Source organism: Pongo pygmaeus, chromosome 5 (assembly GCF_028885625.2).
Source record: "Pongo pygmaeus isolate AG05252 chromosome 5, NHGRI_mPonPyg2-v2.0_pri, whole genome shotgun sequence".
In the NCBI taxonomy this organism is placed as follows: Eukaryota; Metazoa; Chordata; class Mammalia; order Primates; family Hominidae; genus Pongo; species Pongo pygmaeus.
The window spans coordinates 88455653-88472741 of NC_072378.2; the positions used below are offsets into that span (position 1 = coordinate 88455653).

Here is a 17089-nt window from a genome sequence, read left to right on the forward strand (position 1 = left end):
GGATGTGGAGAAATAGGAACACTTTTACACTGTTGGTGGGACTGTAAACTAGTTCAACCATTGTGGAAGTCAGTGTGGTGATTCCTCAGGGATCTAGAACTAGAAATACCATTTGACCCAGCCATCCCATTACTGGGTATATACCCAAAGGACTATAAATCATGCTGCTATAAAGACACATGCACATGTATGTTTATTGCGGCACTATTCACAATAGGAAAGACTTGGAACCAACCCAAATGTCCAACAATGATAGACTGGATTAAGAAAATGTGGCATATATACACCATGGAATACTATGCAGCCATAAAAAATGATGAGTTCATGTCCTTTGTAGGGACATGGATGAAATTGGAAATCATCATTCTCAGTAAACTATCGCAAGGACAAAAAACCAAACACCGCATGTTCTCACTCATAGATGGGAATTGAACAGTGAGAACACATGGACACAGGAAGGGGAACATCACACTCTGGGGACTGTTGTGAGGTGGGGGGAGTGGGGAGGGATAGCATTAGGAGATACACCTAATGCTAAATGACGAGTTAATGGGTGCAGCACACCAGCATGGCACATGTATACATATGTAACTAACCTGCACATTGTGCACATGTACCCTAAAACTTAAAGTACAATAATTAAAAAAAAAAGAAAAAAGAAAAAAAACAGGTGTCCTATGCCCAGTTCACAATTAAACAAAATAGTTTTATTCCAAGATTTCTTTCTCTGGCAACAAGGCATTTCCAACAAACAGGTCATTCTGTCACCAGGAGCTGGTTTCAGTCCATGGCACAGAGCGACGTGCCCCTGGCAGCCCCGGGGAGGGGAAAGGGAAGCCACTGGGAGGGGTACTCAGTTATCCTGGAGGCCCAGAGGAGGGGTGGCCAAGGGCCACCTCAATGCTGGGGGGCTCCACCCAGGACAGTGCTGGCTGGCTTCGCATGAGGAGGTGACAAGAACTTTAGGATGGTCCCCCAACATGCCATGTGCAAGGGCCTTGTTCAACCCAGAACTGAACTGACACCACTCCCAGGTAGTGCAGGGCAAAGTCCCCCAGGAGCTCTCAGAAATATAATTTTTTTAATCTTTGCCAATTTGATGTGGAGTGCAGCTACCAGCATGTACTTTAATTTGTATCTCATTAGCAAGTGAGAAAAATTTTTTTCATGTTTCTTGGTTTCTTGTATTTCATATTCTGTAAATTGCTCTTTCATTGTTTTCCATAATTTTCTATTAAGGAATGCCTCTTTCACTTACTGGTGTATAAGATATCTTCATAAATAAGATTATTAACTTTTTATGTCACATATGCTTCAGATATTTTTCCAAATTTGTCAAAATCTTTTTTTGAGACAGAATTCTTGCTATGTTGCCCAGACCAGTGTCAAACTCCTGGGCTCAAGCAATCCTTCTGCCTCAGCCTCTCAAGTAGCTGGGATTACAGGCATGTGCCACCAAGCCAGACCCCAATTTGTCCATCATCTTTTTGCCTCCCTTCTGTTGCATCTTTTGTTGTTGTTGTTTTATGTTTTATTTTTTTCTTTGCCCTCAAACATTCTCCTCTCCAATTTTTTTTTTTTTAGAGACAGATTCTCACTCTATTGCCCAAGCTGGAGTGCAGGTGTGATCATACCTCACTATAGCCTCAAACTCCTGGGCTCAAGCAGTCCTCCTACCTCAGCCTCTTAAGTAGCTGGGACTACAGGAGTACACTGCTGCACTTGGCTAATTTTTTTATTTACAGAGACAGGGTCTCACTTTGTTACCCAGGATGGTCTCAAACCCCTGGCTTCAAGTGATCCTCCCATCTTGGCCTCCCAAAGTGCTGAGATAACAACAGTGAGCCACTATACCCACCTGCCGTGTTTTTTTTTAACACAAAAATTTTTCACTTTTATGTGGCCAACTAGAAACCAGCACAGCAACTAATTACAGATTTCAACTTTAAAGCCAGAAACTGGATTAAAAACCTGGCTTATCCTTGTTAGTATAGCAGTGACAAGAAAAAAAAAGAAAAAACCTGGCTCAACTACTTATTAGATGCATGACCATGGGCGAAGTACTTAACTTCTCTGAGACTCACTTTCCTTATCTATAGTTTCCCAAGTCCATTGAACAAATAATAAGCATTTATTAATACTAGATTATTAATAAATAAGGGTTCACGCCTGTAATCCCAGCACTTTGGGAGGCCAAGGTGGGTAGATCACTTGAACCCAGGAGTTCAAGACCAGCCTAGGCAACATGGTGAAACAGTGTCTCTACAAAAAATACAAAAATTAGCAGGGTGTGGTGGTGCGCACGCCTATGGTCCCAGCTACTCGGGAGGCTGAGGTGGGAGGATCACTTGAGCCCTGCAGACAGAGGTTGCAGTGAGCCGAAGTCACACCACTGCACTCTAGCCTGGGCAATACAGCATGGCCCTACCTCAAAAAGAAAAAAAAAAACTAGCTGTTACTATCATCATTAATAGTCACCATACTTTAAATTCTGACAGCAGTTCTCAAATTTAAGTCTGCATAAAAGCCACCTAATACTTTTCTTTTGAAAATCTAGATTCTGGCAAAAGTGCAGTGGTGCATGTAGTCCCAGCAACTCAGGAGGCCAAGGCAGGAGGATCAATTGAGGACAGGAGTTCGAGGCTGTGGTGTGCTATAATCATGCCTATAAATAGACACTGCACTCCAAGTGGGCAACACAGCAAGACCCTGTCTCTTAAAAAAACAAATCTGGATTCCTAACACTCATCCCTAGACATTTTGATTACGTAGGTCCAGGACAGGCCTTAAAACATACATTTCTAACAAGTATCTTCAAGTGGTTCTGATGCAGGCAGTCCAGGAGCACTCCTAAAAGAAAAATACTCATTTATGGATTCTGTCTTTGGTGATATACATGGAATATCCTTCTTTGTTTACTCCAGAATTAAATAAATATTTACTATTTTCTCCTATATTCTTTTTGGTCCTTTTAAAAATATTTAATACACCAAAAAATTCACTTATTATGTGGTTGACTAATGGAACACCATTTGGTGAAAAATCACACCTTTCCTCTCTAATTTAAAAACATCTCCTTTACCACCAGGAACTAGTGCTATCAGTTCCATTGCTTTACTGGATTTAATGACTGGAAAGAAAAATCTCCTCATTACTCGTTTTTCAAATTTTTCTTGCTCATAACTTGCGTGTCTGATCTGCCAAACTATTTTTTTCTGTGCTCGGTAATGTTCAGTGACTTAATAGAGGTGGGGGATTTTACAAATTAATTTCAAAGTAATTCTGCCTAACTTTCATTGGGATTTTGGTTGGAACAACATTAAAACTTTGAAATTAACGTGGAAACAAGTAACGTCTCTCCATTTCTTCATGTTTATTTTAATATTTAAATATATTTTCTTCATAAAGACCATCTACATTTATAAATGGTCTTCATAAAGACCATCAACAATTCCTTGGTGTTTTGTACTTCTGTTAGAGAAGAGAGAGGTAGTTTCAAGCGTGAACGTGCAACTCAGATTGCTTAGGATATAATCCAGGCTCTAGCCCTTACTGGCTGTGTGAGTGACCCTTCAGCAGTCTTAACTTTTCCAAGTCTCAGTTTAAGGGCATAACAATACTATCTACCTAATATAATTGCTATGAAAAGAAAATGAGACAATGTGTGTGACATGGTTTACACAAAGACTAGCAGGGAGGAAATGTTCAATATGTGATAGACAATATTGTTAAGATTAATGGGACTATTTTCTAATTATATTTTCTAACTAATTATTGCTTGTTTCCAGGAAAGTTGCTGATGTTTTCTTTTTTATCTTACGTTCTCAATATATCCCCAAACTTTCTTACTACTAGTTTTTCCGTTAATTATCTAAATAAGGAAAAACATTAACTACTTAAAATCAAACAAGACACAAAAAAATTTGATGAAAAAAAGTTGTAAAATATTACCAAAAAATTTAAATGAGATGAATAGGAAATATTTTCAAACAGTAGATATACGAATTTACATCATCTAGCCCTAAGAAGAGAAAGAACTACTCAATAAACTGTGCTGAAACAAATGGCTGGTTATATAGAAAACATTTAATTGGGCAGGCATGGTGGTTCACGCCTGTAATCCCAGCACTTTGGGAGGCCAAGGCAGGCAGGCAGATCACCCGAGGCCAGGAGTCCAAGACCAGCTCAGCCAATATGGTGAAATCCCATCTCTACTAAAAATACAAAAATTAAGCCCGGCACTGTGGCTCACACCTGTAATCCCAGCACTTTGGGAGACCGAGGTGGGCAGATCACCTGAGGTTGGGAGTTCAAGACCATCCTGACCAACATGGAGAAACCCTGTCTCTACTAAAAATACATAATTAGCCGGGCGTGGTGGCACATGTCTTTAATCCCAGCTACTCAGGAGGCTGAGGCAGGAGAATTGCTTGAACCCAGGAGGCAGAGGTTGCAGTGAGCTGACAGTGTGCTATTGCACTCCAGCCAGGGGAACAAGAGCAAAACTCCATCTCAAAAAAAAAAAAAAAAAATACAAAAATTAGCAGGGTGTGGTAGTGCATGCCTGTAATCCCAGCTACTCAGGGGGCTGAGGTGGGAGAATCGCTTGAACCTGGGAGGCAGAGGTTGCAGTGAGCTGAGATCACTCCACTGCACTCCAGCCTGGACAACAGAGTGGGATTCCATCTCAAAAAAAAAAAAAAAGAAAAAGAAAAGGAAACTTTACATTGCATCCTCAATTTAAACCATATGCCAACAGAAATAACAGAAAAGCAAAGTTGGCCAGGCACAGTGGCTCATGCCTGTAATCTCAGCACTTTGAGAGGCCGTGGCAAGAGGATCACTTGACACCAGCAGTTCAAACCAAGCCTGGGCAACATAGTGAGACCCTGTCTCTACAAAAAATAAAAATAAAAATAAATAGCTGGGGGTAGTGGTGTGTGCCTGTAATCCCAGCTACTCAGAAAGCTGAGAAGAGAGGATCACTTGAGCCCTGGAGTTCAAGGCTGCAGTGAGCCAAGATCGCAGCACTGCACTCCGGCCTGGGCGATACAGCAAGACTTTGTCTCAAAAAATAATTTTTCTTTCATTAAAAAAAAATTAAATTTAAAACCAAACCTTAAAAATTCTAGAAGGCCACTCCTAGCAGCATTGTTTATAAAAGCAAAACAACAACAACAAAAAACCTGAAAATAACTCAAATGTCATTTTCAGTAACTGCCATTTTATGAAAATTTACTTATTAAATTTGTTATTGCCTGCCCTCCTTCCCTCAGCCTCCAGCCCACACTAGAATATGAGTACTGTAAGAGCAGGATGTTTTTTACTGTTTTCTTCACTGATGTGTTCCACGAGCCTGTGCCTGGTATAGATAGAGTAGCAATCAATAAAAATCTGATGAAGGAATTGTGCATCAACAAGAGTATAAACTGTGGTGTATTTGTATAATGTAATACTATATACAAGCAAAAATGAACTATAATTACATCATCATACATTGCTCTCAGAAATCCTGAATAAAAAAAAAATGAAGTTTCAGAATAATACATATAGTATAAAATGTAAAATTATAAAATGTAGAAGTATGAAAAATAAATATGTAGTGTTTAGGATAGACTTCCCCAAAAGGACACCTGAAGAGGGGAAATCAGGGCTTTGTCTTGAAAAATGTAAAAATTATGAAAATACATTTATTACATAATTCACAAGTCAATCTCTCATTTTAATAAACACTACTTGGTCATTATGTAAAACAGAAAAAACTTTCATATCAACTTATTTGCAAACAAGAAAACAGAAACCTAACTGCAAAATAAAATATTCAACAGTGGCAAAGTAAAGCCAAACATACCTATAAGTTCAGGTGGATTTCTTTCATTAAACCGCTCACACAGACGAATAAAGGTCTCAGTATTCTCAGTGGTAGGGCACTCACCATGTCTAGTAATATAGAAAAAGCTTTTTTTGAAAAAAGAGATTACAAATTGTGATGAAAGGTTTCAATATTAAAGAATCTTAATATATAACTTACCCTTTACACTGAAGTTTTATATATTTGATTCCTTCTTTTTCTATGTCATTTCGATCATAGAACCTTGAAGTATTTGTCAGGTCCACCAACAAGCCCATTTTAACCTAAAAAAAAAAAAAATGAAAGGGCAAATTTACTAGTAACTTAATTTGTTCCCAAATAAGTTGACTAAATGGCAATACTACAGTTCATTCATCTACATTGAGGGAGATTTTGTATGTACTTTGCCCCTGAACAATTGATAATAAAAGTATCACCTATCAAAGTTTTATTCAAGACACTAAAACTAAGTAGGCACTTGATAAATTAACTCCCAAACTAAAGAAGGAACAGGAATATAAGCAAAACAAATTCTACTGCCAACATCACAAAAGTCTATGCAAAAGAGAAAATGCTAGAGTTTTCTCTAGTGTTTGCTGCATATACCTCTGCACCTGTGATTTATTAGACAAGAGGCTACAGCAGGAATGGCATCTATCTGAAGTATACCACAAGTCAAGCTCTGGGCACAAATCACCCACCCCAGCCTTCCAAGCAGCCACCACCAATAACTCTGTTAATATCTATTGACTACACCATTTTATATCCCAGGCTTAAAAGATGAGACAATCCATTTGTATCATATATATGATGTGTATATATATACATACACACACATATATACACATATACATATGTACACACATATACACATATACACATATGTACATATATGCATATATACATATGTACACATATACACATATGCACACATGCATATACACATATGTACACACATACATATATACATATGTGCGTATATACATATGTATACATATGCATATATACATATACATGTATATACATATGTATACATATGCATATATACATATACATGTATATACATATGTATACATATGCATATATACATATACATGTATATACATATGTATACATATGCATATATACATATACATGTATATACATATGTATACATATGCATATATACATATACATGTATATACATATGTATACATATGCATATATACACATATACATATGTACATATGTATACATACGCATATATACATATATGTATACATACGCATATATACATATATGTATACATATATACATAGGTATATATGCGCATATATACATATATGTGTATGCATATATACCTATGTATATATGCATATATACATATACGTGTAGACATATATGCCTATGTATATATATACATATATACATATACATGTATATACATATGTATACATGCATACATATATACACATATACATATGTATACATGCATACATATATACACATATACATATGTATACGTATATACACATATACATATACATATATGTGTATACGTATATACATATAAAACATATATCTTATTATATATATTTTATATATATGTCCCTTTGTTATTAACAACTCTTCTATTTTCTGAAAATATACTGAAGCCTCAAGTTACATTTTTTGAAAAGAAACAAGGTTAAAAATAGAGACGATCTTATTAAGAAGATGGTAGTATGGGAAATTTAGCCAGACACAATGGCTCATGCCTGTAATCTTGGCACTTTGGGAGGGCACGGCAAGAGGATCGCTTGAAAAACCATGTGTTTGGGGGGAAAAAGATTAAAAAATTAAATAAGAAATTTTCCTCTCCTATTCTTTCAGTATCATATAAAAACAATGTAAATTGTTTTAAAAAAAAGTTTCATTTTCTGTAAAACGAAGGCATATAAAATCCACACATTCATAAAAAATGTCTAAGTTCTGCCAAAAAATTAAGAACACTACAGAAGCTATATGGAAAGGAAGAAAAGAGAAGCAGACCCAGGAGCAGCAGATTTTAGGAAAATGCCAATAAAAATACATTTCTGGTAAGAAAGAGCTCACCATAAAGTAGTAGACCTATCTCTCATATACACAAGAACTAAGGAGTGTGGAGAAGATGGGGCAGATTACAGGGAAGCAGAAGCAATGCAAGGGGGAAAATGCAATGAAGACACACAAAAGCAGTAAAAATGACTCCATGCTGGTAAATTTCAGAAAATGTCAGCACACATTTTCCAGTTCCATAAAGAAACCATCCAAGTAAAGTAGTAAGAAGACTCCCTAAACTGAAATGCTTGGGACTTGAAGTGTTCAAGATTTCAGATTTTTCAATATTTGCATTATACTTACAGGTTGAGCAATCCTAATATGAAAATCCAAAATCTGTAATGTTCCAATAAGCATTTCCTTTGGGCATCATGTAGGTGCTAAAAAAGATTCAGATTTTATATTTTTGGATGAGGGATGCTCAACCTGTACATACTTTAATGGAATACTATAAAGCTGTAAAAAAAAAAAAAAAAGAACAAGAAGTTCCATGTGCTGATATATGAAGATCTTCAGAGTATACTATTAAGTTGGAAATGCAAGGTTCAGACCAGCATATATAATGTGCTACCTTGAGTGTGCAGGGGAGAATACAGCAATCTGTATTTTTTGTTGATTACATACACATAAAGAAATTCTGAAAGGATGTATTAAAAAATCTAAAAACAGTGGAACCTGTGTGGTATGTGGTGAGGGACTAGGCAGATAGAGAGCAAAAGTGAGAGGGAGACTTCATGATACCAACCTTTTTTTGTGGATTTTTGAACTAAGTGAACGTATTGTCTATTTCTTAAATGACAAAAATCATTATCATGATTTTTAGGTACCATGTGATGCCTAAGAATCACATCTTGGGTAGTTAAATTCTAACACATAGGGTAAAAAAGTATGTACAGTCAAAATTCTCTCATAAATTCTTTAAATAACCAATGAAGAACCGTATACATGGCCATATGCGTATTACTGGAGGCTTAATCCCATCTCAATAAGTCAATCATTGTTGCGGGAAGTCAGGGACCCCTAACAGAGGGACCGGCTGAAGCCATGGCAGAAGAACATAAATTGTAAAATTCCTATGCCTGTCTTTACTTTAATCTCTTAATCCCGTCATCTTCGTAAGCTGAGGATGTATGTGGCCTCAGGACCCTGTGATGTTTGCGTTAACTGCACAAATTGTTCATGAAGCACGTGTGTTTGAACAGTGTGAAATCTGGGCACCTTTAAAAAAGAACAGGATAACAGCAATGTTCAGGGAACAAGGGAGATGACCATTGGGTCTGACTGCCTGGAAGCCAGGCAGGACAGAGCCGTATTTCCCTTATTGCCAAAAACAGGTAAGAGAAATATTGCTAAATTATTTCCCCAGTAAGGAATATTAATAATTAACAGCCCTGGGAAAAGAATGCATTCCCAGGGGTAGGCCTCTAAAATGGCCGCTCTAGGAGAGTCTGCCTTAAGCAGTTGCAGATAAGGGATGAAACACGCCCTAGTCTCCTGCAGCACCCCCAGGCTTGCTAGGATTAGGAAATTCCAGCCAGGCGAATTCTAGTCAGACCGGTTCTCTGCTCTTGAACCCTGTTAAGATGTGTATCAGTGACAATGCATGCACAGTGGGACACGGAACTTCATTAGTAATTCTAGTTTTGCCCTGACCTTGTGATCTCGCCCTGACCTTCTGCCTTGTGATCTTTTATTGCCCTATGAAGCATGTGATCTCTGTGACCCACACCCTATTCGTACACTCCCTCCCCTTTGAAAATCACTAATAAAAACTTGCTGGTTTTGCGGCTCAGGGGGCATCACGGAACCTGCTGACGTGTCTCCCCTGGACACCCAGCTTTAAAATTTCTCTCTTTTGTATTCTTTCCCTTTATTTCTCAGACCAGCCAACATTTAGGGAAAATAGAAAAGAACCTACGTTGAAATACTGGGGGCTGGTTCCCCCAACAGATTATAGCCAATTTTTCTTTCTGGATTGGAACAAAAATGATTATTTCTTCTGTTGAGCTGAAGAAGTTGATTTGCATTCAGGGGCCTTAAGTATGAAAAATCTTTAAAACCTAGAATCACAATCAGCCAGCGAGATAGTCTCACTTAGAAACGCACACCTAAACTGAGGCTAAAAAAAAAAGTAATAGTAAATTCATACATCTTCCACCTCATTCTGAAGCATATACTCTAATATAAAAAAGAAGACAATTTATACCACATAGGTTGATGGTTGTTTCAACCCCCAAATTTTCCTGCTTGGTATTCATCTTTATTTTCTCTCCTATCAGCACCCCAACTTTCCTCCAAAAGCCACCCTTTCTCCACTTTAATCCTTGAGTTTCCGCTCCCTCCCTCTTTCCCCCTTGGGTCGCCACACGAAAAAAAAAAGGCAAGAGAAACAATCTGCACTTTCTTTAATTGATATGCTATATTTTATGTATTATGGGGTATATGTGATATTTTATTACATGCATGTAATGTGTAATGATGAAAATGATGAAATCAGGGTATTTGGAGTACCCATCACCTTGAATATTTATCATTTCTATGTGTTAAGAGTATTTCAAGTTCTCTCTTCTAGCTACTTGGAAATACACAATACATCATTGCTAACAACAGTCACCTTACCCTGCTACCAAAAATAAGAATTTATACATTATATCTAACTGTATGTTTGCACTAACCAACCTCCCTTCACCATGCTCCTCCTGCCCACACACCCTTCCCACCCTCTGGTATCTATCGTCTATCATTCTACTCTCTATTTCCATGAGATCAATTTTTTTTTAAGAGATAGAGTCTCACTCTGTTGCCCCAGCTGGAATGTAGTAGCACAATCATAGCTCACTGTAACCTCAAACTCCTGGGTTTAAGTGATCCTTTCATCTCAGCCTCCTAAGTTCTAGGACTACAGATATGAGATCAACTTTTTTGGCTCCCACAGGAGTGAAAATGTGGAATTTGTCTTTCTGTGTCTGGCTTATTTTGCTTAACATAATGAACTCAAGTTCCACCCATGTGCTGCAAATGACGATTTCATTTTTCTTCATGGCTGCATAGTATTCCATTGTGTATATATGCCACAGTTTCTTTATCCATTCATCCACCCTTTGATAAAATTATTTCTGTTCCTTTGGATAAATACTCAGTAGTGAAACTGCTAGATCATACAGCAGTTCTACTTTTAGTTTTCTGAGAAATTTCCATACTGTTTTCCATGGTGGCTGTACTAATTTACATTCCAACCAACAGCATATAAGAGTTCTCTTTTCTCCACATCCTTGCCAGCATCTGTTGGTTTTTGTCTTTATAATAGTTTTGTTTTGTTTTTTTGAGAGAGAGACAGGGATTTGCTCTGCCACCCAGGCTGGAGTGCAGTAGCACAATCATAGCTCACCACTGTAACTTCAATCTTCTGGGGTTAAGGGATCCCTCCACCTCAGTCTCCTGAGTAGGTAAGATGGCAGGCATGTACCTCATGTCTGGCTAATTTTTTGAATTTTTTTAAAGATGGAGTCTCGTTATGTTATCAAGGCTGGTCTCAAACTCCTGGCCTCAAGTAATTCTCCTATCCATCTCAGCTTCCCAAAGTGCTAGGATTACAGACATGAGCCACTGTACCTGGTCATAAAACAGCCATTCTAACTGGTGCAAGATGATATTTCATTGTGGTTTGGATTTGCATCTTCCTGATGATTAGTAATGTTGAGCTTTTTTTCAGCATTTTTTCATATATCTGTTGGCCATTTGTATGTCCTCCTTTGAGAAATGTCTATTCACATCTTTGCCCACTTTTTAATGGGATTTTTTTCCTGCTGTTTCCAGTTCTTTGTATATTCTGGATACTAATCCCTCAGAAGTTTGCAAATATATTCTCCTATTCAATAGGTTGTTATTTCACTCTGTTGTTTCCTTTGCTGTGCAGAAGCTTTTTTATTTTATTTTTTGAAACACAGTCTCACTCATTAACCAGGCTGGAGTACAGTAGTGTGAATGTGAATCACTGCAGCCTTGACCTACTGGGCTCAAGCAGTCATCCTGCCTCAGCCTCCCAAGTAGCTGGGACCACAGGGTATGTGCCACCAAGAAATAAGGTCTCACTCTGTTGCACAGGCTGTTCTCCAATTCCTGGCCTCAAGTAATCCTCCCACCTTGGCCTCCCAAAGTGCTGGGATTACAGGTGTGAGCCATTGTACCCAGCCCAGAAGCTCTCCGGTTTCACATCATCCCATTTGTCTATTGTTGTTTGAGTTGTGTTTTTGAGGTCTTAGCCATAAAATTGTTGCTAAACCAATGTCCTATGGTGTTTTCCCTATGTTTTCATCTCAAAACTACTGTTTTATGCTTTCAGGTCTTACATTTAAAGTCTTTAATCCATCTTGATTTGATTTTGTATATGGTGAGAGATAAAGGTCCAGTTTTATTCTTCTGTATATGGATATCCAATTTTCCCAGCACCATTTATTAAAGAGTGTCCTGTCCCCAATGTATGTTCTTGGTGCCGTTGTCTAAATCAGTTGGCTGTAAATGCGTGCATTTATTTCTGGATTCTCTATTCTGTTCCATTAGTCTGTTTTTATACCAATGCCATGCTGTTTTGGTTACTATAGCCTTGTAATATACTGTAAAGTTGTGTGATGCCCACAGCTTTGTTCCTTTTGCTCAAGATTGCTTTGGTTATTCAGGCTCATTTCAGGTTCCATATAAATGTTAGGATTCAGGTGGGGTGCAGTGTCTCATGCATGTAATCCTAGCACATTGGGAGGCCAAGGTGGGAGAACTGCTTGAGCTCAGGAGTTCAAGACCAGCCTAGGCAACACAGTGAAACCCCATCTTTAAAAAAAGGTTTTTTTAATAAAATTAAAAAGTTAGGAGTTTTTTCTATTTCTATAAAAAATGTCATTGGTATTTTTATAGGGATTGCACTGAATATGCAGATTGCTTTGGAAAGTATGGTCATTTTAACGATATTAACTATTCCAATCCATGGGCATGGAGGTCTTTCTATTTGTTTGTGTTCCATTCAATTTCTTTCATCACTGTTCTAGTTTTCCTTGTACAGATCTTTCACTTCCTTGGTTAAATTTATTTCTGAGTATTTTACTCTTTTTATAGCTCTTATAAATGGGATTGCCTTCTTGATTTCTTTCTCAGCTAGTTCAGTATCAGCATACAGAAACACTACTGATTTTTCTATGTTGATTTCTTTTTTTGTGTATTTCTTTCAAAGACAGGGTCTCATTCTTTTGCCCAAGTTGAAGTGCAGTGGCTCAATCATGGCTCACCATTGCCTGGAACACCTGGGCTCAAGTGATCCTCCCACTTCAGCCTCCTGTGTAGCTGGAACTAGAAGAACACACCATTGTGCCTGGATAACTTTTACATTTTTAAAAAATATTTCGTAGAGATGGGGGTCTCACTTTGGGGTCCAGTCTGTTCTTGAACTCTTAGCCTAAAGCAATCCTCCCACATTAGCCTCCCAAAGCACTTTGGGGTCAAAGGTGTGACCCACTGTCCAGCCTGTATGTTGATTCTGTATCCTGCAACTTTACTGAATTTCTCATCAGATCTCGGAGTTTTCTGGTGGAGTCATTAAGTTTTTCGAGATTAAGATTATATCATCAGCAATGAGGGACAGTTTGACTTTTTTTCCAATTTGGATGCCTTTTATTTCTTTCTCTTGCCTGGCTGCTCTAGATAGTACTTCCAATCCCATGATGAATGAGTGGACATCCTTGTCTTGTTCTAATTCTCAGGGCAAAAGCTGAAAGCTTTTCCCCAATTAGTATGACGTTAGCTGTGGGCTTGTCATATATGGTCTTTATTATGTTGAGGTATGTTCCCTCTATGCCTAGTTTGTGGAGAGTTTTTATCATGAAGGGATGTTGATTCTTATCAAATGCTTTGTCTGACTCTATTGAGATGATCACATGGTGCTTGTCCTTCATTTTATTGATGTAATGTATCATATTTATTGATTTGCATATGCTGAACCATCATTGCATCAGAGATACTGGCCTGTTTTCTCTTTTTGTTGTGGTTTTGGTAAACATAATGCTAGCTTTACAGAATGAGTTAGAATTCCCTCCTCTTCAATCTTTTGAGGATTATTATGAGGATTGGTATTAGTTCTACCTTAAAAGTTCTACCTTAAAAGTTCTACCTTAAAAGTTTGGTAGAATTTGGTGGTGAAGGCATCCAGTCCTAGACTTTTTGTTGGGAAACGTTTTATTACTGATTAAATCTCCTTACCTGTTATTGGTCTGCTCAGCTTTTCTATTTCTTCCTGATTCAATCTTGGTAGGCTGTATATATCTAGGAACTTATCCACCTCTGCCAGGTTTTCCAGTTAGTGTATACTTGTTCATAATAGTCTTTGATGGGCCGGGCGCGGTGGCTCACGCCTGTAATCCCAACACTTTAGGAGGCCGAGGCAGGCAGATCACGTGAGGTCGGGAGTTCAAGACCAGTCTGACCATCATGAAGAAACCCCATCTCAACTAAAAAATACAAAAAATTAGCCAGGCGCAGTGGCACATGCCTGTAATCCCAGCTACTCAGAAGGCTGAGGTAGGAGAATCACTTGAACCTGGGAGCGGAGGTTACGGTGAACCGAGATCCCACCATTGCACTCCAGCCTAGGCAACAAGAGCAAAACTCCATCTCAAAAAAAAAAATAGTCTCTGATGATCTTTTGTATTTCTGTGGTATCAAGTGTAATATTCTCTTTCTCATTTCTGATTTAGTTTACTTGGGTCTTCTCTCGTTTTTCTTGGTTGGTCTAGCAATGGATTTATTGATTTGGTTTATCCTTTCAAAAAAACCAACTTTTCATTTTGTTGATTCTTTGTATTTTTTGTGTGTGTCTATTTTGTTTAATTCTGCTCTGATCTTTATTATTTCTTTCCTTCTACAAATTTTTGGTTTGTTCTTGCTTTTCTAGTTCCTTGTGGTGCATCATTATTTATTTGAATCCTTCTACATTTTTGATGTAGGCACTTATTGCTATAAACTTCCTTCTTAGCACTGCTTTTGCTGTACTTCTTAGGTTTTGGTATGTTGTGTTTCAATTTTCATGTGTTTCAAGAGGTTTATTTCCACCTTAATTTCTTCCTTGACCAAATGGTCATTCAGGAGCATGTTTAATTTCCATGTATTTGTACAATTTCCAAAGTCCCTTATTATTGACTTCTAGCTTTTCTACCATTGTGGTCTAAGAAGGTATGCAATATGATTTTGACTTTTTTATTTGTTAAGGCTTGTTTTGTGTCCTAACATATGGTCTATCCTAGAGATTGTTCCATTTCCTCATGAGAAAAATGTGTATTCTATAGCTACTGGATGAAATGTTCTGTAAATGTCTGTTAGGTCCATTTAGTCTAATGTGCACTTTAAATCCAATGTTTGTTAATTTTCTGTCTTGACGATCTGTCTAATGATGACAGTGGGGTGTTGAAGTCTCCAACTACTATTGTACGGGAGACTATATCTCCATTTAGATCTAATAATATTTGCTTTATATATCTGGGTACTCTGATGTTGAGTGCATATATGTTTAGAATTGTTATATCCTCTTGCCAAACTGATCCTTTTATCATTATATAATGACCTTCTTTATCTCCTTTTACTGTTTTTGACTTAAAGTCTGTTTTATCTGATATAAGTTTAGCTACTCCTGCTCACCTTTGGTTTCCATTTGCATGGAACACTTTTTCCATCCCTTTACTTTCAGTTTACGTGTGTCTTTACAGTTGAGATGAGTTTCTTGTAGGCAGTGTATGGATAGGTCGTGTTTCTATATCCCTTCGGCCAGTTTACATCTTTTAAATGGAAAGTGTAATCCACTTACATTCAAGGTTATTATTAATATGTGAAGGCTTATTCCTGTCATTTTATTTATTTCTGGTTGTTTTGTATATTCTTTGTCCTTTCTTTCTCTCTTATTGCTTCATCTTTGTGGTTTGGTGGTATTGTGTAGTGGTAACATTTGAGTTTTTCCCCTTCATTGTTGATGTGTTTGCTCTGTCAGTGGTTTTTATTTATATTTTTGTGTTTTCATGATGACAGTTACTAGTCTTTCAATTTCAGGTACAGGACTCTCTAAGGCATTTCTTACAGGACCAGTCTAGTGGTGGTGAATTCCCTCAGCTTTTGCTTGTCTGGGAAAGACTTTATTTCTCCTTCATTTATGAAGAAAGAATAACTTTGCTGGGTATGGTATCCTTGGGTGGTAGGCGTTTTCTTTCAGAACTTTGAATATATCCTCTACTCTCGCTTGTCCTATAAGGTTTTTCCTGTGAAGTCCACTATTAGTCTAATGGGAGCTCTCTTATAAATGACTAGACACTCTTCATGTTTTTTGAATTTTCTCTCTGACTTTTAACAGTTTGACTATAATGTGTTGTGGAGACCTCTTTAGACATTATCTTTTGGGGGATCTTTGATCCTCTTGGATGTCTAAACCTCTTGTGAAACTTAGAAAGTTTTCATCTATTATTTCATTAAATAGGTTTTCTAACCCTTTTGTTTTCTCTTCATCTTCTGGAACACCAAAAGTTTGAATATTTGGTCACTTTCTGGTGTCCTATATCTCAAGAAGGCTTTGCTCATTCTTTTTTAGCCTTTTATCTTTATTTTTGTCTTGCTGGGTTACTTCCAAAGACCTGTCTTCAAGTTCTGAGATTCTTTCTTCTGCCTGATCTAGTCTATTATTGAAGCTTTTGATCTATTTTCTATTTCATTCAATGAATTCTTCATTTCCTGAATTTGTTTGAATTTCTGATATCTATCTCTGGTAAACTTCTTATTCATACCCTGAATTGTTTTTCTGATTTGTATTGCTTTTCAGTATTCTGTATTGCTTTTCAGTATTCTCTTCTTTCTTACACAGAGCTTCCTTAGTATCAAAATTTTGAATTATCTGTCCACCATTTCATGAATTTTTTTTATTATGCTGCTGAAGGATTATGAATTTTTTATCTGCTGCTGAAGGATTATTGTGTTCCTTTGGAGGTGGCATATTTCTTGCTCTTTCATGTTTGCCATGTCCTTACCTTGATATCTGCACATCTGGTGTAACACTCACTTCTCCTTTTTTTTGAGACACGGCTGCACTATCGCCCAGGCTGCAGTGGGTAATCATGGCTCACTACAGCCTCAACCTCCTGGGTTCAAGTGATCCTCCCACCT

At 37.5% G+C, this 17089-nt stretch overlaps 1 protein-coding gene across 3 annotated transcripts in view; it reads right to left on the minus strand.

Annotated features, from left to right (window-relative positions):
* The window catches only part of RNGTT (RNA guanylyltransferase and 5'-phosphatase), a 358579-nt gene that overhangs the window by 317191 nt on the left and 24299 nt on the right, over positions 1 to 17089 (minus strand). For all 3 annotated transcript variants that reach the window (XM_054491099.2, XM_063666408.1, XM_063666409.1), the window contains exons 3-4: positions 6032 to 6135; positions 5852 to 5940 (exon numbers count right to left, since the gene is read on the minus strand). In XM_054491099.2, coding sequence (XP_054347074.1) covers positions 5852 to 5940; positions 6032 to 6135 — 193 coding nt within the window. The remainder of the gene's footprint in view (positions 1 to 5851; positions 5941 to 6031; positions 6136 to 17089) is intronic.